This window comes from Candoia aspera, chromosome 2 (genome assembly GCF_035149785.1).
Source record: "Candoia aspera isolate rCanAsp1 chromosome 2, rCanAsp1.hap2, whole genome shotgun sequence".
NCBI classification, from domain to species: domain Eukaryota; kingdom Metazoa; phylum Chordata; class Lepidosauria; order Squamata; family Boidae; genus Candoia; species Candoia aspera.
The window spans coordinates 65289062-65312933 of NC_086154.1; the positions used below are offsets into that span (position 1 = coordinate 65289062).

The 23872-nt window shown below is 39.4% G+C and overlaps 1 protein-coding gene across 3 annotated transcripts in view; it reads left to right on the plus strand.

The window, feature by feature from the left end:
• Window positions 1-392: 392 nt before the first annotated feature.
• Window positions 393-23872, plus strand: part of UIMC1 (ubiquitin interaction motif containing 1) — a 75287-nt gene continuing 51807 nt past the window's right edge. The window contains exons 1-2 of one of the 3 annotated variants that reach the window (XM_063292104.1): window positions 393-634; window positions 11500-11645. In XM_063292104.1, the coding sequence (XP_063148174.1) occupies window position 634; window positions 11500-11645 (147 nt within the window). In that variant the 5' untranslated portion in view covers window positions 393-633. Of the gene's footprint in view, window positions 766-11499; window positions 11646-23872 lie in introns of all 3 variants that reach the window. The other 2 variants (XM_063292102.1, XM_063292103.1) reach the window with 2 other exon arrangements.

Consider the following 23872-nt stretch of genomic DNA (forward strand, 5'->3'; position numbering starts at 1 on the left):
TTAATATGCACACATGCGGGAATGAAAAAATATATAATCCTATGTCCTATTTAAAACGCGCAAGGAATAATGTTTAAAAACGAGGATTGATAAAGAACAAAACCGGGTTGTATTTAAGGGCAATGTTGGTCAGAATCCTAGAAGACAATATCACTCTCCACCACTGAGAGGTGAGTGGGGGAAAAAAAGCTTCGAGGAACACAAGCCGCTCAGCTGTATCGAGTGTATAGCACCGTAGCTCATAAGACACCTAGGAATCGTACTACAGAGAGGGGAAGATTACAATCCCAAACCAAAGAGAACAAATCCAAACTGCCCGCCTTCACCGGCATCACTAGGAATCAGGCGGGACTCGAAGGAGACGCTCCCTCCACCGAAGAGAGCGCGACCCGAGTTCCCGCGTGCTCACAGGGTACGCGCTTGTCACGTGGCTCTTCCCGCGGCGCGCGAGTACTCTTCATCTTAGCTGTGGGAGCCGAAGCTCCGGGAGCCAACTTGAACGTGGGCAAAAGGCCCACTCTTGGCTGCGATTGAATCTGCCGGCGAGAAGCAGCAGAGTCGCGGACTTATCGTTGCCTCCTGGCGGAGTTGGGACGGGAGGGGCATAGGCCCGGTGCGGGGAGAGACGGGGCTAGTGCGTAGTCCCTCCGTGCGCACCCCGACCCACGAAGTCCGCCTGACATTCTGCCTTTCGGATCTGTGGTGAGCTCTTCCTTCAACTCAGGATCTTCTCCCAGGACTGGCAGTCCCTCCAGAGTGAATCTTGTGAGCCTGGCTTTTTTGGAATTACGATCTTTCTAGTACACTTTTTCCGCCCAAAGTAGGGCGGGGAAGCGTTTGTAGGGGTGCTTGGAAAAAAAAAAGTGTGTGGGGGTCACTGACGCAGAAATCGTCAGGAAAGGTTTTTCATAGGACGTGGTCTGTATAGTATATGAATCTAATGTAAAGGCACAGTTATAGGGGTCCTTTCGGAAGTGGGGAATCTCCAGAGTAATAAGGTGGTCACATTTATTAAGTCAATTGGTTCATTCGCTTTAAAAGTCTCATCTTTTCGACCCTCACCCTGGTTATTATTTAACTTGTGTGTTCAGATGACTTCTTTTGCACGTATGCTCTTACTTGCTCTGTACATTTATCTGGAAAAATCTGTCTTCTTTTTTCCCCTCCCTCTAGAAATTTACAGCATCTTTGTAACATCCTGCAGCTATGATATAAAGCCTGTTTTCGTTGCTTTTATTTTTGGCACAATGATGGTTGGGTAACTCTAGAAGATGCTAAACTGCTAGTGGGGAAATTTACTTTGGAGCTGAAGTCACTTTTAAAATGTCTTGTTTCTAGCCTAATGTAGCCAGCCAAGGAGGACAGAACTTTCTGCAAGTCTAAGACTGTTATATAAAAGATAGGAATAAAACACATTATTTGTGGCCTTAATTGCCCTGGCAGTTCTTCAGACTATATTGCATAAAAATACTATCCAAAGCAAGAGCCAGTTTGGTTTAGTGGTTAAGGAATTCTAGTCCCACCTGAGGCACAAACCCAGCTGGGAGACCTTGGGCTAGTCACTTTCTCTCAGCCCTAGAAAGGCAAGGGCAAACCACTTTTGAAAACCTTGCCAAGAAAACTGCAGAGACTAGTCCAGACAGTTGCCAGGATTCTCAGCCAGTCTCTGAGAATCAGACACGATTGAAGGGATTTTTAAAAAATCCAAAACAACCCACAGGTGTTTAGAACTAGAAAACTTTTAGAGATATTTCAATATTTTATAAGTTATTACTGAAGTATTGTTTAGGGAGTAAATAGTTTTGGTTTTAATATCACAAAAGCAGCACTTTTCATTTGTATCTCTTTCCAGACTTTTTCCAATTTGTTTACAAGCTGTTGTATGTCATAGTTGAGGTTAATAAAGCATATGTGCAATTTAAGAAAACAAGCCAAATAGCAACCTTCTTATAGAAAGTACATTTTATGTAACACAGTATTATTGTAGCTCAAGTTCACACACACTGTCATTGGGTCTGTAAATAGTGCTACAAGAGGCCAATAAAGAAGAAAACATGACGTAATGATATTCTCAACAAAAGTGGCTAATATTTCAAAAATTGAAATGAAATTCTCAATCCTTCCCCATTAAACATAGAACACTCTTTCTATAAGGAGAAAAATAATTTGGACTAGCTTTTTCCAAACTGAGCACCTTCAGAATTCTCTGCAATTTCTATAGAATTCTGACAGTTGAACTCCATATAGCTGAAAAGTACCTAGATTGTGAGACTCTGGTTTAAATGTTCCTTGCAAAATGCATTATGGAAAGTGGGAAATAATCTTTGGTGAGGGAAATGTCTTCAGAAAATCGAGTTGTTGACTGGCTATTCTTAGAAGCTGTGTAATGATGTCTATTGTGGAATAAAAACATTTTCAAATATACCATATTTTCTAATAACTAGCCATTTCTTAAAATAAGGGAATAGCTAATAAGATATGCTCTTAAGTTTCTTTGTAGTTTGTATGAATATTAGTAGATTGTTGATGCAGGCAAATTCAGAACCATAAAATGTAATAATTAGAGAATCTGGAGGATTTGAAAAGGGATAATTCAAAGAAAGGACTTCCAGGGAAAATACTGATTTATTATTATGTTTGTTCAAACAGTATTTACAAATGAACTCATTCTGTTGAATGTATCTTGATTGCTCTTTGATTTTCAGTAATGTTGGGGAATTCTTGATTTGGGTCTTAATTTTGATGGAAAAGTTCTTATTTGTTTTTTTCTTCCTTTTCCGGAATGAGGTAAGTGGTAGGACATATCCAACTTCGACTGATTTTGAAAAAGTTAAGCAGCACCAAAGTTGATTAGTATTTGAATGGGAGAACTTCAGGAGATTCCAGAGCTATGGGCTAGACTGGGAAGTTGAAGCAGGAAATTAGAAACTATTGGTGTATTTTTGATAGTTCCCACTGGACTGTGAAGCTGCTGCATGAGTTTATCTGGAGGTAAGATGAGGGAAGACCACATGTAAGTCAGCCTTAGTCCCAGAGAAAATTGTTATGTTTTACCTTGTTTTTATTCCCTGTTAGCTGCCCATAGTAATATGCTGGAGATGGGCAGCCATATAAATTGAATTAATAAAAAATAAATACTGTATATTGACCATGAGAAGGTTTAGGTTTTAGTTTGCCTTTCAGATGCTCCCTCTGTGTAATCTTTTGATTTTGTAGTCTTCTTTTTCTTTACAAACTTCCACCAGTTACTATGCCTGATATAATCATTCAAGTTGTATTTCTCTCCTTGTACCATTTGCTTTACTTGGAGTAATCCCCTCCCAATTTTACTTCTGGCAAATCTGCCAACATGGAAATCATGATTCATAAGCATTAATAGATATACCACTCATGATAAAATCAGAAAGCATGATGAACATAATCACGATACGGGCTCTACCACACACCCAGGACCCAGGCTTGGTTGCAGAACCAGGTCTTTAAGGCATTATGGAAAGCCAGTAGGGTCAGGGCAAATCTAATCTCTGAGGGAATAATGTTCCAGAGGGATGACACCACAACAGAAAACACTCTCCTCTTGGGGCCCTCCAGATGACCCTCTCTAATAGATGGGACCTGGAGGATGCCTCTCCTCCTGGATCTCACAGTACAGGTAAATATAGCCAGGGAGAGACGGACCCACAAATATACGTGATATTGAAAGAAAATCAAATCAAAGTTTGACTTGGCTGAAAACTGCAATTCTTAAAAAAGAAGCTGAAGGAAGAATCAAGGTAGCACAAAAACAAGCTATACAAACATCATCCCAGCAATCAACACCCAGATATGCAAAGATTAACACCAGGATTGACACCAGATGAACAATCAAGCACTACACAATACCCTAACCTAGGAACTATTAACTCAATCCAACAGCAAACAACAGCCTAATCAAGGAACTACCAAGGAGAGAACAACACCCCCACCAACATAAGCAGGGCAAGCCACGGTATATAAACTGAGAGCAAGGCCCACTCCCTCTTCGCACTGAAGAAGTTGCCTAGTCTGGCAATGAAATGTCTACAAGAAAACAACCAGGCTCGGCACCAAGGACTCCACAAACATCATCAAAGCCAAAATTGAGCATATTTCAAATGATAAATACCAACTATGTAAGATCAAATATGAAACTGTAGATCACCTCATTAGTGCCTGTGGCACCAATCATGTTAGAGTTCCAAAAATTATGTGTTGGAATTTATGTAAAAAGTTGGTTTGGCTTTTCTGTTCACAAGAACTGCTGGGATCACACACCTGAAAAAGGCTTAGAAAATAGAGGTCAAGATTTTGTGAGATTTTAAATGAACAGAACAACAGACACCTGAAATACAACACATCAGGCATTACTATTACTGAAAAAAAAGTGGTTCACATAGATAGGAAGTAAATAATATTGGGACATAGTCAAACTGACAAAAAAAAATGGAAAAAGTAACAAGATATTAGGGTTTACAAATTGAAGTTGAAAGATTTTGGAAGAAAAAACTATAATCAGAACTCTTGAAACCATACCAAGAGGTTCACCAAATATTTGGAAGTTTTAATTTTATTGGGTTTGACGCCACTGTCTTTGCCAAAAGTTACCTTGTTTGGAACTTCCTGCATACTATGATGATACCTCGATGATTTCATTTGTTTGTTTGTTTGTTTTCTATCCCGCCTTTATTTTTATAAGTAGCTCAAGGCGGCAAACATACCTTCCTCCTCCTATTTTCCCCACAACAACAACCCTGTGAGGTGAATTGGACTGAGAGAGAGTGATAAACTTGGTTAAAACCAAATTGTTGGAAAGCACCCAGTCTAAACACTGTGATTTTGAACAAAAATAGTTATTATTATTATACTATATGTAACTTTCTTCATCTTTTCTTTTAATTATAATAGCTAGAATTTATGTGTTCAATTCATGAACTAGGGCAGAGACTGGCAACTTTTCTTTTTTGTAGTGAAAGATATATTTCTGTTTCTCGGTCGGATTTTTTTTCCTTGCAATTTCCTTAGCCTCATGCAGGCACTATGATGGTGACATCATGATGTCACTCAGCAGGGCTGGAACGTTCAGCTCACTTTAAGCAGTTTATGGGTAAGTGGAGTGAGGTTAAATAAATTGCATTACATTTATTAGAAGATTGCTGTACATATCATGTACATATAAACCACTAAGTTATGTGTGTTGCTGTTAATTGGCAATTGTTAGCAAATTATGGCAGTGTGCCACCATATACCAACAGTTGGGGGATGGTTTCCAAGGGGCCAATCATACTATAAGATACTTTGTGTGTCTGAATAATTGCTTTCCCATGCTTTTGTCATTTTTTGGGCTAATCATTCTCAATTGCTCATTTGAACTAATGAATCCCCATTGTTCATAAATGTGGGTAAGATTCCTACTATAAGAAATTTGAGCTCATAATTTCCCAAATTAGGAGTAACTGTTTCTCAAAGTAGATGTCTGACATTGATTCATTGCTACATCCTATATATGCCACATTTCAGTAAAAGGATTCTTTGTTCAAATACCTGCCTGCTCATAGGTACACATACATATTTGTGCATATATGTGAATGGAGGATGTATGGTATATTACTTGTTCCACATGGGGCTATGAAAATATTTTAATGCAAAGTTTGTGTTGGTCATGCCAGATAAATCATCTTATTTGTGCGGAACATCTTCTCAGTGTTAGGCATTATTTTATTTATTTATTCAAATTTCTATTAACCCCCATCTCCCCCCAAAAAGGGGGACTCTGGGCGGTTTACCATAAAATTATCCTTTAGAACCTCAACTCAAAAAATTACAAAATCAACGTCCACAATACTAAAATAATAAATATAAATATAAAATCCAAGTGGGAAGATTTCCATTCTGTAGGAGAACTCTATGTCACCAGCCACCCCCCGGAAGAGCTGTTGCCCTTCCCATCCCAGGCAAGGCGGCAGAACCAGATCTTCAAACCCTTCCGGAAGGTCGGGAGCGAGGGGGCCTGTCTCACTTTGGGGAGGCAGCATGTTCCAAAGGGTGGGCGCCATTATAAGAAAAGAGTACTCATAGGAACATTCTGGGATGTCTGATATGTTGCTCCCAGGGCAAATGTTAACCTTTCTCATGTGGAGTGCTGCCGTCGTCATGTGGCATGAATAAATATTTACCTTCTACAGACCAAAGCAAGGGTGGGAACCCAATCTTCATGAGTGATTGCAGCCCCTCATCTGCCCAATAAGGCTAGAGAAAGCAGGTCTTATAAAGAAAAGCTTCACCTACTGATGTCCCCTATCTCTGCAAGATGATGAAAGAAAAATGCCCTTCATTTCCTCTTGCACAGAGAAAAATGTTCCATTCATTTTTACTCCTACTTTATTCTGCATGACGTGGTTCATCTGGCACATGCACACTTTCCTGAAAAGAAAAGGCACTAGGTGAACCATAAGAGGCCTGTCTGTGCCTTCCAGATTGGGGAACATGCAGGATAGCTTTGGCTACTCTGGTGCTGCATGCCATTACAATCTTGTAAACTAGCACTCTTCTTTGGATAAATATTATTATGCCTTTAAAAACTGAAGACTGCTTATGAAAATAGTACACAAAAATTAAAATTTTCTAATTCTGTGGGCTACCTTGCATTTTAAAAAACCCTTCATATGAACATTTTAAGCAAATAAAACCTTGCTTTTAAAATACTTCCATTTATTTTAAATGTTCTTTGAGATGAATTTGGGAATAGAGTTAGGAAAAAAACAACTCTGAATTTTTAAAATTCTCTCCCTGCCTCATTTCCAGTCTTCCCATCTCTAAGTAGTGTTGCTTCCATTTGCTCAACTTCCTTTTTTTGTTACCTGACATAAATTCTTTTTGTGCTTCTATCTATTCATGACGGAATAGCTAATGTGGGAACTCAGTCAAGGCCAGCATAGCTCATCCCACCTGTCATTTGGGTAACTGTAGCCTGGTGCTTTTCTTGTTGTTTTTCACAGCTTTGTCCATTCAGCCTAGAGGTTCCTCCAAGACTAGCACCATTAAATCATCTGTCTCTTTCCTTCAAATGCTTCAGCAAAAATCACAGCCACCTTAATTTATCTTGCGTAATCTTTCCTTCCTCTTTTTCTTCCTCCCCTGTTGTTCTCTCCTTTTATCAGGTTAACACTATATTCTATACAGCAAGATCCCATGTTCCTATTTGATGCCATTTCATATCAAAACAATTTCCCAAGACTGCAGTTATTCTAGCATGATCATGAAATAGATTATACAGCGGAATATGAAGGAATAGGCTTTATTTTGGGGTGTTTGCTGATTAAACTAACAAGGCTGCAGTTGAAAAGCTAAGAGAATTATGTGATTGTTATGCAACTCAGCATTGGGCATATAGAAAAATACAACAGCCCCTCTCTACCCCATAGTCTTTTTTGAGGATTGCGCTGGGTGAATCTATATCAGAATTATTTATCAAATTTATATGGCCACCCATCTCATGAAGGTGACTGGGCGGTGTACAACAATGCAATAAAACAATAAATATATAAATGATCATTACCTAAAAATCATTATTAAAAACATTAAAGATTATAAAAGCAGAACTAAAATAGAAAAGAAAATTATAGGCAAAGGGATGTTAATAATGGAGCCACCTCACTAAATCACCTGTTCCCTGGGGTCCCCAGGCCTGCTGGCATAACCAGGTCTTGAAGGACCTTCGAAAGCTCAGGAGTAATGAGGCCAACCTCATCTCTAGGGGGAGAAGGTTCCACAGTGCAGGCACCGCAGCAGAAAAGGTCTGCTGCCTAGGGCCCGCCAAATGTAGCTCCCTAGATAACAGAACCCATAACATGCTCACTCTGCTGGATCTAGTGGGACAGGCAGATGAAATTGGGGCGAGGCAGCCCCTCAAACACCGGGTCCCATGCCATGAAGGGCTTTAAAGGTCAACACCAGCACCTTGAATTGGACCCGGAAAAAGATTGGTAACCAATGCAGCTTGCGGAGCAGAGGTGTAATGTGTGTTCTACCTGAAACATACATAGCTGCCCACCCTTCTGCATTCTGCACCAGCAGAAGTTTCTGGATACACTTCAAGGGCAGCCCCATGTAGAGTGCATTGCAGCAGTCCAACCAGGAGGTGAACAGGGGATGAGTGGCTGTGAGTAAGGCCCCTTGGTCCAGATCAATTTAGCTGTTGATTAAACAGCCTCTTGGCTATCTTAATGCTCATTATATAATCTAGTTAAGTAGTAAGAAGACTGCCCATTACTGCAGGCTTGATATTACTATTAATTGTGTACCATGTATTTTATTTAATGTTACGTTATGTTATACAGATTATAGAATATAAACTGTATATTATACTCTTATACTCTTCATTCAAAAGAGACAATAGAAAAGCCAAAAGACCAGTACGTTCCCTTGCCAGCAATCAACACCCAGGCAAAAATAAACACTAGGATTAACACCAGATGAACCATCCAACAGCACAATACACCCTATCAAGGAACTATTAACTCAGGCAATTAACCAAGCAGCAAACAACAGCCCAATCAAAGAACTCCCAAGGAGAGAACAACACCCCTGCCAACACAAGCAGGGCAAGCCACGGTATATAAACTGAGAGCAAGGCCCATTTCCTCTTTGCACTGAAGATGTTGCCTAGTCTGGCAATGAAATGTCTGCAAGAAAACAACAAGGCTCAGAGAGCACCAAGGACTCCAGAGATGGTATTCTCTATCATGGCACCTGGCCTCTAGAATGATATCACCCCCAGAGATCCAGACAACTCCCATCCTGATGAGAGGAAGGAAGCAATTAAAGAAGCTAGTCTCCCAGGCTCTGGGGCAGAGAGAAGGTTGAGCCCCGCTGGATGGGTTTTCTTTGGTTATATGTTGCTTTGCTCATTTGTTCACAATTGTTTTTGTGTTTTGTACTATTTTATTTTATTTTATTTTATTAATTTATGCACCGCCCATCTCATTGTAAAAGCAACTCTGGGTAGCTTACAAATAGAGAATATAAAAACTATTATAAAAATAAAAATACAAATAATTGTAAGCTGTCCAAAGTTATTGGGAGTCAAGTATCCATTTTGTTGGAAGATGCTGTACAGATGATCTTTTTCTTTTTTCTGGTGTTCTGGGTTGCTACAGTGTGTAAGTGCTCGTCTGAATAATGTTCTTACACAGCTTCTCTTGTGGGAGGTTGGATTGTTACTTTGGTAATGGAGCACTTGGTTGGTATGGGTAGCTTTCCTGTAGACTTGTTTTTGTAACTTACCATCATTTCCTCTACTGATGAGGATGTCCAGGAATGGTAGTGAGTTGTTGTTTTCTTCCTCCCTTGTGAATTTTATTCCGTTAAAGATATTTCTGATGGTTTTGTGGGTTTCTTCCAATTGTTTCTTTTGTATTATGACAAAAGTATCATCTACACTTTTGTCATAAAAAGTCATTGTCATAATACATGGATACTCGCTCAACTTTATCAAAAAGTGCCTCACCACCCAACCCGCTACAACCCAACCAATGGAAACTATGAAAAGGATAACACTGCCATACATCAGAAACATCTCACAAACCACCAACAGACTGTTACAACCACATGGCATCACCGTAGCACATAAACAAACTAAAACTCGTCAAAACATATTAAGCAACCCAAAAGACCCAATAGCCCAAAAAACAGGAGTTATTTACAACATACAATGCAAAGACTGTAACAGCCACTATGTAAGACAGATAGGCAGAAGACTAGCAGAGCACATGCAGGAACACCAACTAGCAGTCAGAAGACACGATGAGAACTCCTTAATCTCACAACACATGGACAGACTCAACCATAGTTTTAACTGGGAAACTGAGCATCCTAAACCAAGCCAGGTCCCAAAATGATAGAGAATTTCTGGAAGCCTGGCACTCAGACAAAGCAGCCATCAAGAGACACATAGAGGTAAACAACATTTACATACCATTCAAAAGAGACAATGGAAAAGCCAAAAGACCAGTACAGTCCCTTCCCAGATATGCAAAAATCAACACTAGGATGAACACAGATGAACCATCAAACAACACAATATACCCTATCAAGGAACTATTAACTCAGGTAATCAACCAAGCAGCAAACAACAGTCCAATCAAAGAACTCCCAAGGAGAGAACAACACCCCCACCAACACAAGCAGGGCAAGCCACGGTATATAAACTGAGAGCAAGGCCCACTCCCTCTTTGCACTGAAGATGTTGCCTAGTCTGGCAATGAACTGTCTGCAAGAAAACAAGGCTCAGAGAGCACCAAGGACTCCACAGTTCAACCCTGAGCTACAGATATTCGCTTCGCTTAATACCATATGTATAAAACTTCTCTGAGTGGGAAATGAGTTATCAGAATGTGTTATAATCAGTTCACAGGCTGAGTTGATTGCCAGAAAAGCTTTGCATGTTATGGAAGAAAAGTTTTTGCCGTGTTGCCTGCTTCTCTTAGTTGGCTAACAGTCCTAATCAGTTTTTTTTTTTGCTGTGGTTCCACTGATAAAGCTTCCTGTGTAGCTCTTTTGCTAAGTCTAGTTTGGAAGATGTTGCCAAAAACATTAGTTTTAATTATATTTTTACTTGCCTTCCCTCTGTTTCTCATAACTCTTGGCATTTGCAGTGCTAATAGTCACAGGTTTTCCCACTACCTGCAAAGTACCTTTTCCGGAATTAATATAGTCTAGCCCAGTAGAGGGCACAATGAACATGCTGTTTAGCAAGAAGCTTAGTCAAAAAAAGGAAACATGAGTGATCTTGACCTTACCCCCCCTCAAACTGTCATTTAATCATTTTGCCATTCTTCTCACCTCTGCCTCATTTCTACAGTGTACCTCCAAGCCCTTGTGAGTGACAGTGCTTGAAAAATGTAGCTCCCATCCTACACCTAACTGAGTATAAAAGCTGCAGCTGCTTCTCATGTGCTGGTTTTCCCTTCTGGATTGCTGAGTCTTCCCTGATTCACTTCCTGTCTCTTGGTTGGTTCTGCATCAGCAGCGGAGCAGGGTTGAAACTAATACAGTTTTGGGAAGGATGGCTGGTGATTCCTGATAATAAATATGTAACTTTTGCACAAGGGGTAATCATGCTCTTTTTTCCATTTTTTTCCCTGATTGCTTTAGAACAGTGTTTCTCAACCTTGGCAACTTTAAGAAGTGTGAACTTCAATTCCTGAAATTCCCCAGCCAGAATTGAAGTCCACACTTCTTAAAGTTGCCAAGGTTGAAAAACATGGCTTTAGAATATACAATTAATTTTTGTTATACCACCTTAATCTGCTATAAAAGGTATCCTTAATTGGATGATCAGGGATTTATGAATGTGTCTCCTAAGCTTCTCAATTTACCAGTCAATATGATTAGAATGGAATCTAGGGTGTTTCACTTCAAGATAATAAGGCAACATTCTGTCAGAGAAAGTCAACTGAAGAGCTTTAATGCATTTTGTTTCAGTGGAAAAGATGCCAAAGAAGAAGCGGAAAACTGCAAACGAGCCTGATTCCCAGGGTCAGGAAGAAGAGGAGTCAAGGGGCCTGTCAAATGCAAAATTAACACATTCTATGGACACATGCATTGTCATATCTGACAGCGATGGAGAGGTTAGTGAGCAAGAACATAAACAATATAAATATTGACCTTGGGGATCTAGTTATATACCAATGTATATCTTTCCCTGTTTGTTGTTTTTAAATAAAATTGAAAATAAAGGAAATAAACTGGAAAATACCACACAATATCAGTAATGAAAAACATTGAAAAATGAAACTCACAGATTATCATCCTAGATGAAACTATTGGGACAGTATGGATGCCTGAATCAGTATCTATGTTTGATTGAAATGGGTTCAGACACTTGAAAGTCTCCCACATAAAAGCAGAGGTGAAATTTATGCAGTAGGAGCTACACTACTTTTTTTTTTAAAAAAAAATCAGTCTCCAAAAGCCACAGAAGGCATGAGGTTGATGTGATGGTATCACTGGTGTTGTAGTTACCCTTTTAAGGTGTGAATTGGATCTACTTAAGGTATTATCAGGATTGCTTGAGTTCTTTCCCAATAATCTGTCATGTGTAGCTTCTAGGATTTAACAATAATCACATTTTCTCCAGTTTTTTTTGTCTCCATTTGTGTTCTTAATGTTGAATATACTTTTATGTTTAATTCTACAAAATTCAAAAATTCAAATTTATTTAATTACAGTCAATAACGAGCAAAGTTAATTCATAGAAAGCAGGGCCCTATATAAAAGACAGCAAGTAAAATGCATTAAACTTACACGCTATTGCAAATTGGAAATCACTGTTGCATGTAATTTGATAGAATTACTCCTAGCTGAACAAGGAAAGGTTGTAGAGAGTGGTCGTAAGCCAGCTTCCAGCTTCTATCAGGAGGAAGATGTCCTGCATCAACTGCAGCTTCTCAGTGGGTTAACAAGCTCCTGATACATAGCTCATTTTAAGAGTCCTCCTTGAGCTTAGAAAGAGATGAATGAGGTTAAATAATACAAATCAACAAAAAACTGCTGCAGCTAATGGCAGAAGTAAATGATTCTAGCTCCTCCAGGTACCAGATGTCCATCAAGCTACTTTAATGATGGTGTCAAAAAACACTTAAAAGGTTCTTAAATGCTTCCATAGTTAGGAATTTGCCTGGAAGTTTGCTTAATGAGAAATGTCTAAAAGTTTTGGGGATAACATTCCAGATATGCTACCTGTAATACCTATTTGCTTAGAATGTTACACTCTCATGATAGCATCAAGCAGTCTATGCTATTACAGCCTGTGAAAAGTGTCATTTACTGGAACTGTGTGCAGGGATGTATGAATGAAACAGACTAAGACAGGAGCTGTATTCTGTCCAGCGTAACGAAGTTATACTTAATCACTAACTGAGATACAAAATTGTGGCCATTCTGCAGTATCCAGTACAGTATTTATGTACTAAATTTAGCAATTCTTAAATTGCTGTTAGTAACATTATTAATGATGTTTTATGAATTAACAATTGCATTTCAGATTTTAGGAAAGACCTAAGTTTCCCATAAACTGAATTTAAGCCCTAATGGATTTTAATTTGCTAATATATTTTTGCAGTTTTTATGTCTTTGTCCTATTTTTTTTAATAAAAGGATGAGTGTGATTATTTACACATTGCCTGGAGAATTTAAACTTTTTAATTAAGATAGATTTGTGTTCAGTTTTTAATGGCCAATACTGATACAGATATTAACTGAAAGGACTAAAAAAATTGCTGCAGATGTTAAACGAAAGGGAGAAAACCTTTACTGATAATGATATTGAAGTTGCACCTGTACACAGAAATCCTCTCTGCTAAGGAAACTCTTTTAAAGAACTATATGATACAGTGGCAATTATTCCTTTGTGCTGAACTTTCAACCAGATAAATATGCTAAGGTAATTTTGGATTTTTTGTGTGTTTTTTTCATGCTGAAATTTGCAAGGAGGGAAAAAGGTTTCAGGAGAGTCTGCTGTACTTAAAAGAACAGACCTACAGCTGGTTATGGTTATTTATATTATTGTGTATACATTTGAAAGCAAAGAAAACCGAACTGCTCTTCAAATACAGTAAATCTATAAATGTTAGGTACTTTGGCTAGACTGTATCTTCAGACAGCAAAACAATACATTCTGGTGGCATAATTACTCATTGCAGAAAAATATATGCACAAGGAAAGAGCCAATTTGGTTCTGTTTAAGTGAAAACTTTTCTCAACATGTTTAGTGAATGGATTTATTGTCTTTGCCCTCTTTGTAGATATGAGGCTGTAATTTTTCCTTTTCATTTTGTTTCTTGAAAAAAAATTATTTCCTGGGAATTGTAAGAAATATGTCTGACTCTTAAAACTCTTACTCAGCTTTGCTAGGCATGCCGTGAAGAATTCAAGTTCTGAATTGTAATCTCGTTGCCTTATAATAAAACGATGCAAAGGTCTGGATGAAAGTACTGTACACTTTTAGAAAGGAGTTCATTCTCAATTCATCTGGCAGCATTTGGATGAGGTTCCTTATGATTCACCGATTTATAAAGGGAGACTCAGATATCAGAGATTAATTGAACTGTTGTTTTTTTCAGCAGCCTTTCATCAGCCTCCAGTACTGTTTTTGAATCTGGGTGTTTTGGAGCAGTTGCAGCTGGAAAATCTCCTGTGTGTCATTTTGGTTGATCTCTGGCAGATTGCATTTTTTGTCATGCTTTATTGTCAATGTCATTTATGCTGTCTTGCAACTTTTTAAAACCTTTTTTTTGCACAGGGCTTTGTTTCAGCATCTGCTAAGGCTAATCAGGAGAAGTGTTTCTGCCTAGTTGTCTGATCATTGTCCTTTGCTTCTGAACAGTACAAGTGGATAACAAAAGTGACTTGAGACAGACTAGTGTATGTAATTAGTATCTTCATCAGTTTTTACTGCCATTGATCAAAAAAGATAGTTTCCTATCAGACTTGTGCGTAGTTAATAAGCTAGAGTCTTTTATTTGCTGCATTTGTATTTCACCTTTCTCCATTGAGCCCAAAGCCATCCAGTGAAGTCATTCATAATAGATGATAATTATGAACTAAAATGTTCCATGTTGAAGCCCAGTATCTGTCCATTGTGTCACACTGGTTGATACAATAAGATCAGATAATCAAGGAATTATGATAATGTGACAGAAAACTTGAAGAGAAAGAAAACGTGCAGTACTGTATTGAATAAATGTGATTCAGGCAATGCTGGGGAATTCTATTGAGCATTATGATATATTTAAATATATTTTAAAAATAAAACATTTTTTTCACTGCCCATCTCAAACAATGACTCTGGGAGGTTTACAAGGGAATTTAAAACAGTAAAAAATTAAATATCGGTTAAAAGGAATAATTATAAAATATACATATAGAAATATACGTATACAAATATGATGGTTGCATTCTTGATCCTGAAGTTAGTCATTTTCTCTGTCAATATTGCATTCAGTGTCCCTGTGTAGTTAAGCCATTTTGGACTAATAGGCTGTCCTACTTGCCTTCCATTTTTTAAAATTTCTCCTAAGTCCTCTTAATTTTTCTTTAAAAAATCAAAATGAGAAACACCAAATTGTATGTTATGCTAGCCTTGTAACTGAATCTGTGAAATTGTCATAACTGAAGCAAAAGTCTATTTCTTTTCTAAGTACGTACAAAATGTCTTTACACTAATACAGACTGCTGGTTCATCTTGTCAAATATGTTCTTGTTCATTGAGTATGTCATGAGTACTGATGGTGAGCAGGAGGGGGCCTCTATCCAGGGGGGGAAACACATGTGTAGTACTGAGGAGTTAAGCAGCCATTCAAAGAGACACAGATCAGACCCGCCTTGACTTTTGGGGTTTATCTGTCTGGGTTTTTCCCACGCTTCTTCAGTTTGTTAGGATTTTCTGTCTAATGTAGCAGTAATAAACACTAGAGACCTATTCCTTGTCTCAGCGTGGTTCCTGGCTGTTAGGACAGAGTATTTTTTAATCGGAGATGCTATTGACAGTTACACTGATGCTTAAAAGTTTGTGAACCCTCTTGAATTTTCAGTGTTTCTGCATAAATATGACTTAAAACAAGCCCTAAAACTAGATAAACCCAATTAAACAAATGAATCAAAAACATTATACTTGTTCATTGATTTATTGAGGAAAATTATATATATATCAGTTATATATCTCCATCCTGGGTGAGGTTAAGTGATGCGGTGGCTGCCCTCTCTCAGTGCCTGGGGGCTGTGGGGGTCTGGATGGGGAACAACAGGCTTCAACTGAACCCTGGTAAGACGGAGTGGCTGTGGGTTGACGGCTCCTCTGTATCTGGGAAGTTATCATCTTTAGTTCTGGATGAGATTGCACTGCCCCATTCAGACCTGGTGCGTAACTTGGGGGTCCTTCTGGACTCACGACTCCTGCTCGATGAGCAGGTGGCAGTTGTGGCCAGAAGGGCCTTTGCGCAACTCCATGTTGTGTGCCAGTTACGCCCTTTCCTGGATCAAGAGGCCCTCCGAACAGTCACTCATGCCCTGGTCATCTCCCACATAGACTATTGCAATGCGCTGTACATGGGGCTACCCTTGAAGAGTATCCGGAAGCTTCACCTGGGCCAGAACGTGGCCGCGCGAGCAGTTATTGGTGCCCCAAGATCGGCACATGCGACACCACTGCTGTGCAAGCTGCACTGGGTACCAGTTTGCTTCCGGGTCCAATTCAAGGTGTTGGTTATGACCTTTAAAGCCCTACATGGCATGGGACCAGGTTACTTGAGGGATTGTCTCATCCCCTTAACATCGACCTGTCCCACCCAGTCATGCAGAGAGGGCATGCTATGAACACCGCCGGTAAAGGAATTCCACCTGGTGGGGTCCAGGAGGCAGGCCTTCTCTGCGGTGGCACCCGCCTTCTGGAACAGTCTGCCCCCGGAGGTGAGGCAGGCCCCTCTGCTCCCAGCCTTCGGGAAGAATTGAAAACCTGGTTCTGCTGCCTCACCTGGGGTGGGAGGGGCACCAGTTCTTGGGGGTGGCTAGTACCATAGATCTCTCCCCAACGATAATATCCTCACCTCTTGGATTTTCTAATTTATTCTATTTTATCTTTATTGGTTTGTTATATTGTAATTTATATGCTTTTAATTTTTGATTTTATTGTAAACTGCCCAGAGTCCCCCTTTTGGGAGAGATGGGTGGTAATAGAAATTTGAAAAATAAATAAATAAAATTATCCAAAGCTACCTATTTGTGTCTAGCAAAAGTATGTGAACTTTTGTTTTCAGTAACTGGTGTGGTCCTCTTGGGCAGCAATAACTGCAACTAAATGTTTCTGATAACTGTTGATCAGTCCTGCATATTGGCTTGGAGGAATTTTAGCCAATTCCTCCTTACAGAACAGCTTCAACTCAGGAATGTTGGTGGGCTTCTCTGCATGAACTGGCCATTACAGGTGGTTCTTCAACATTTCTATAGGATTAAGGTCAGGAATCTGACTTGGCCATTCCAAAACATTACCTTTCTTCTTCTTTAACCATTCTTTGGTGGTACAACTTGTATGTTTTGGGTCTTGTCTTGATGCCTGACCCACTTTCTCTTGAGCTTCAGTTCATGGAGAGATCCCTGACATTTTCCTGTAGAATTTGCTGGTACAATTCAGAATTCATAGTCCCCTCAATGATGGCAAGCTGTCCTGGTCCAGAGGCGGCAAAGCAGGCCCAAACCATAATACTGCCACCACCATGTTACACAGATGGAGTAAGGTCCTTATGCTGGAATGCAGTGTTTGCCTTTCACCAAACATAACACTTTTTCTTCAGGCCAAAAAGTTCTGTTTGGTTTTCATCTGTCCATAGAGCATTCTTCCAGTAGCCTTCTAGTTTATCCACATGGCTTTCACAAACTGTAGGTGGGCAGCAGTGGTTTTTTTTGGAGAGTTGTAGTTTTCTCCTTGCAACCCTGCCATGCACACCACTGTTGTTCAGTGTTCTCCTGATGGCGGTCTCATGAACACTGACACTCGCCAATGCAAAAGAGGCCTTCAGTTCCTCAGACGTTACCCTGGGGGGGTTCTTTGAGACCTCCTGGAGTACTACACGCCTTGCTCTTGGTGTGTTCTTGGCTGGTCAACCACTCCTGGGGAGGGTGACAGTGGTGCTGAATTGCCTCCATTTGTACAGGATCTGCCTGACAGTGGACTGGTGGGGTCCAAACTCTTTGGGAATAGTTCTGTGACCTTTTCCAGCCTGGTGAGCACCAACAACTGCTTTTCCAAGGTCCTCAGAAATCTCCTTTGTTGCAGCTATGACACACTTCCACCTACCTGTGTTGTGAAGATCAGACTTTGATAGTGAATACCCAGAATTCTGTTCTTTAAATAAGGTAGGGCCTCTCACACTCTCACCTGATTATTATCCCATTGATTGAAGCACCTAACTTTTAATTTCCCCTTCAAATGAACTGATAATCCTAGAGGTTCACATACTTTCACCACCCACAAATATGTAGCTTTGGATTATTTTCCTCAATAAATCAATGAACAAGTATAATGTTTTTGACTCATTTGTTTAATTGGGTTTTTATCTAGTTTTAGGAGTTGTGCAGAAGACTGATCATGAATTAGGTCATATTTATGCAGTAATATTGAAAATTCAAAAGGGTTCACAAACTTTTAAGCACCATTATAATTCAAAATTTTAGACTCTGCCTGGATTTCAGGAAGGTGATTTGTTTGGTGGTGGGGGGAGACACCTGAGACTGATTCTGGGACTGTCTAAATGCAAAGCATATGTTTTACCACTGAGGAAGTTACAGCCTTCCCCAGTGAGATACTGATAACATCTTCCTTCAAATCCTCCCAATGATTTCATAAAGGGTACAAAACATGGGCATAAGAGGATCCCAGAACACAGATTACACAGAGCGGAATAGGAATCTCCCAGCATTTACTTCTGGAAATCCTCTATAACTTGTTAGTGAAAGCACGGTAGGTCAGTTGCATATTAGATCTATTTTTAACTTGTATAACTTTCTATGTTGTTTTAAGCTTCTAAAACAGATGTTCTAAAAGATGAGGGAGATATGTATGTGTGCCTATGTACGTCACAGTAGCTTCTTGCAGTTTCAGGGCTGTTTGAAATGTGTAAAAATAGGTGATAAAGTTGTTACTGGATTTTACCACTTCTGATTACACACAGAGATTGCATGTTCATGGTGTGTTATTGAAAAACAGTTCTAGTTGTGTAAAGTTAGCATATTGAAAGAAAACATGTTTTAGTCTAGGCTTCATTTCACTTTCACTTTATATTCTCTTTGTCATTAAGAAAACAAAAGCTCAGAAAGTCAAATCTAGTACAACAGTATCAAAAACAACAGACCAACAAATGTAAAAATAATCTTTTAATATTCATTCAATACATTCTTACTGTAGAAATATTTCAGCAAAGGAACTGAGCTAGATCCCAAATCCCACTAAGCAGGTGCTCATCTATATGGTAATGCTTCAGGATATACTGAAAGGCATCTATTCCTCAAATCCCATTGTCAAATGGACCCTCTCATTACAGGTTAAGAGGCACAAGAAAAGAGAGTCCTTGCTTTTGTTTGCCACTTTGCAACATAGCTAACTTAATGGAGAATGAAGAATGCACTTAATAGGTTAGCTTTCCATATTCAAGTTACATAAGATTGCACTGTGACCTTTCTTCTTGAATCCATAGGACTGTAGAGGACGAATTGTACTGTTACTTCTGTATTTTTGAGTTGAGTTTGAACGTTTTCTGCTAAATTAGGGTTGTATTAAACATCTCTGAAAATTAGAAGTCTTTTTTGAGGAAGAGATATCTTGAGTTGAACTGTGTATACTGCATAGATAATGTTCTTCCTGCTCTCTGAAATTCAGTAATTCAGCGGGCAAGTAATATATGGGCTGTGTTTTCTTCCAATGCATGTCTTAAAAAATTTTTTTTTAAACATACAGTATAATGATCAACAAAAACATTGAAAATACAACATAGAAATAAAAGCAACATAGAATAAAATGCTAAGAAAATAAAAGCAAACATAGATACACATACACACGTAGGCATTCTGTATTCATACATTTGCAGTCACACACACACACACACACATACAATGTATATATATGGAATTTCTTCATTGATATCCCTAACATGGAGAACAAATGTGGTAAGATAATCTTTAAAGATTCTTAAAGGCATCCTTTAATGGAAGAGTAGAAGTGGGATTGAAAGAACTGGGTATGTTTATCTGGGAGAAGAGAAGAGAAGATTGAGGGGTGATAGAATGCTCTTCAAATATCTGAAAGGATGTCACCTAGAAGAAGCTGTTCTTTTTCATTCCATAATATAGGGCATGACAAATGAATCTTAAGTTACAGGAAGGACGATTTCAATTAAATGTTAGAAAAAACTAAGGGTATGCTTCAAATTCAAAACAAATTAGTGCGTTTTAGAAGTTCTGCTGAATTGTTTCTGATTAACTGTGGTTTGGCAGAAACAAAACCTGCCAGGTATTTGATCCCAGATGATTTTACAGAGTAAGTAGAGTGCACCACCTGCTCTCCCCAGTGCAGGCCTGCTCCTCCATTTTCCTACCCCCATCCTTTCAGCCACCACAAATTTGCACGTGCTCCTTATTGCAGTAATGACTCAGCAGTAAAGGAACCGGCTCCCTCAGTGGTATATCCCACTGGCTGGCCTGCTCACTGGTCTCCCCAGAGTTCTCAGATTTTATCTACCAAATGGACTGAGAGAGAGAGTAGGGGGCGGGGAGGAAGTGGCTGTAAGTATAATTACTAATTTTGTGTGACAATGAATTCTGTTAAAGAAGTGAGGCAGCCTGAGGTTTCAGTTGGAGGGAAAATATGTTTTAATGATATCAAACTATGAAGAAAAAGAAAAGCCCTTATTAAATCAGATATTTTGAATTAGGAAAAATAATTATTCTGGAACTGACAACAACGTTGTCTGGAATTTGATGATTATTTGAGACCTACCAATTGCATTTTACATGGGTGTGTATATAAACATAAAAGTTACCATATATAAAGGAAGCATAACACTTCATTGTTATTGATTGTTCCTTAGTTTTACAGTGGATCTGTTAGTAATCAACTTGTCCCTAAATTTAAATTCAAGCCATTTCAATTTGATCTTAACCAAATGTAACCTTAGCCCTTAAGAATAAACATTATTATCATACCTAAAAAGTGAAAAAGTATCCAGATATTGAATACTTCATATCTTCTGTTACAAAGCTTTTAAGTTTTCTCAGTTTTGAAGATGATGTTCAAACTTCCAGTCCGTTATGTGTTTATTTTTGTGTTTGAGCATATAAAAAATGCTAATTTTTTAGAAGGTGGAAATAATCTCCCAACTGGATATGAATCCAAGCCTTTTTTAATACATTTTACTTTTCATATCGTTCTTTTCATTTCTCTCCCAAGTGTATTCTATCCAAAGTCTTGACTAGTATAGAATAGGCTTCCTGTCTTATAAAGGCAGCATTTGTTGTTGTTTAATCGTTTAGTCGCTTCTGACTCTTCGTGACTTCATGGACCAGCCCACGCCAGAGCTTCCTGTCGGTCGTCAACACCCCCAGCTCCCCCAGGGATGAGTCCGTCACCTCTAGAATATCATCCATCCATCTTGCCCTTGGTCGGCCCCTCTTCCTTTTGCCCTCCACTCTTCCTAGCATCAGCATCTCCAGGGGGTCCTGTTTTCTCATTATGTGACCAAAGTATTTCAGTTTTGCCTTTAATATCATTCCCTCAAGTGAGCAGTCTGGCTTGATTTCCTGGAGGATGGACTGGTTTGATCTTCGTGCAGTCCAAGGCACTCTCAGAATTTTCCTCCAACACCACAGTTCAAAAGCATCGATCTTCCTTCGCTCAGCCTTCCTTATGGTCCAGCTCTCGCAGCCATATGTTACTACGGGGAACACCATTGCTTTAACTATGCGGACCTTTGTTGTCAGTGTGATGTCTCTGCTCTTAACTATTTTATCGAGATTTGTCATTGCTCTTCTCCCAAGGATTAGCGTCTTCTGATTTCCTGACTGCAGTCAGCATCTGCAGTAATCTTCGCACCTAGAAATACAAAGTCTTTCACTGCTTCTACATTTTCTCCCTCTATTTGCCAGTTATCAATCAAGCTGGTTGCCATAATCTTGGTTTTTTTGAGGTTTAGCTGCAAGCCAGCTTTTGCACTTCCTTCTTTCACCTTCATCATAAGGCTCCTCAGTTCCTCTTCGCTTTCAGCCATCAAAGTGGTATCATCTACATATCTGAGATTGTTAATGTTTCTTCCAGCGATTTTAACTCCAGCCTTGGACTCCTCAAGCCCAGCATGTCGCATGATGTGTTCTGCATACAAGTTGAATAGGTAGGGTGAGAGTATACAGCCCTGCCGTACTCCTTTCCCAATATTAAACCAGTCCGTTGTTCCATGGTCTGTTCTTACTGTTGCTACTTGGTTGTTATACAGATTCTTCAGGAGGCATACAAGATGACTTGGTATCCCCATACCACTAAGAACTTGCCACAATTTGTTATGGTCCACACAGTCAAAGGCTTTAGAATAGTCAATAAAACAGAAATAGATGTTTTTCTGAAACTCCCTGGCTTTTTCCATTATCCAGCGGATATTGGCAATTTGGTCCCTAGTTCCTCTGCCTTTTCTAAACCCAGCTTGTACATCTGGCAATTCTCGCTCCATGAATTGCTGAAGTCTACCTTGCAGGATCTTGAGCATTACCTTACTGGCATGTGAAATGAGTGCCACTGTTCGATAGTTTGAACATTCTTTCGTGTTTCCCTTTTTTGGTATGGGGTTATAAGTTGATTTTTTCCAATTTGATGGCCATTCCTGTGTTTTCCAAATTTGCTGGCATATAGCATGCATTACCTTGACAGCATCACCTTGCAAGATTTTGAACAGTTCAGCTGGGATGCCATCATCTCCTGCTGCCTTGTTATTAGCAATGCTTCTTAAGGCCCATTCAACCTCACTCTTCAGGATGTCTGGCTCTAGCTCACTGACCACACCGTCAGAGCTATCCCCGATATTGTTATCCTTCCTATACAGGTCTTCTGTATATTCTTGCCAGCTTTTCTTGATCTCTTCTTATTCTGTTAGGTCCTTGCCATCTTTGTTTTTGATCATGCCCATTTTGGCCTGGAATTTACCTCCGATGTTTCTAATTTTCTCTTGTCCTTCCTATTCTATTGTCTTCTTCCACTTCTGCGCATTGCTTGTTTAAAAATAATTCCTTATCTCTTCTGGCTAACCTCTGGAATTTTGCATTTAATTGGGCATATCTCCCCCTATCACTGTTGCCTTTTGCTTTCCTTCTTTCTTGGGCTACTTCTAGTGCCTCAGCAGACAGCCATTTTGCCTTCTTGGTTTTCTCTTTCTTTGGGATGTATTTTGTTGCCGCCCCCTGAATAATGTTGCAAACTTCTGTCCAGAGTTCTTCCGGGACCCTATCTACTAAGTCCAGTCCCTTAAATCTATTCTTCACCTCCACTGCATATTCCTTAGGAATATTAGTGCGCTCATATCTAGCTGATCTGTGGGTCTTCCCTAATCTCTTCAGTCTGATCCTAAATTGTGCAAGAAGAAATTCGTGATCTGAACTACAGTTAGCTCCAGGTCTTTTTTTTACCGACTGTATAGATGTCCGCCACCTTTGGCTGCAAAGGATGTAGTCAATCTGATTTTGGTGTTGTCCATCTGGTGAAGTCCATGTATAAAGCCATCTCTTAGGTTGTTGGAAGAGAGTGTTTGTTATGCAGAGTGAGTTGTCTTGGCGAAGTTCTATCAGCCTATGTCCTGCTTCGTTTTGTTCTCCCAGGCCATGCTTACCTGTAATTCCAGGTGTCATTTGACTGCCCACCTTAGCATTCCAGTCTCCCGTGATGAAAATAACATCTCTTTTAGGTGTGTTGTCCAGTAGGTGCTGCTGATCCTCATAGAACTGCTCTACTTCAGCTTCTTCAGCATCTGTGGTTGGGGCGTATATTTGGATCACTGTGATGTTAGATGGCTTGCCCTGAATTCGAATTGAGATCATTCTATCGTTTTTTGGATTGTATCCAAGCACTGCTTTAGCCACTTGACTATTAATTATGAAGGCTACTCCATTTCTTCTGTGGTCCTCTTGTCCACAGTAGTAGATGTGGTGGTCATTTGATGTGAAGTGGCCCATTCCAGTCCATTTCAGTTCACTGATGCCCAAAATATCTATCTTTAATCTTGACATCTCACCAATAACCACATCCAAATTTCCCTGGCTCATAGATCTTACA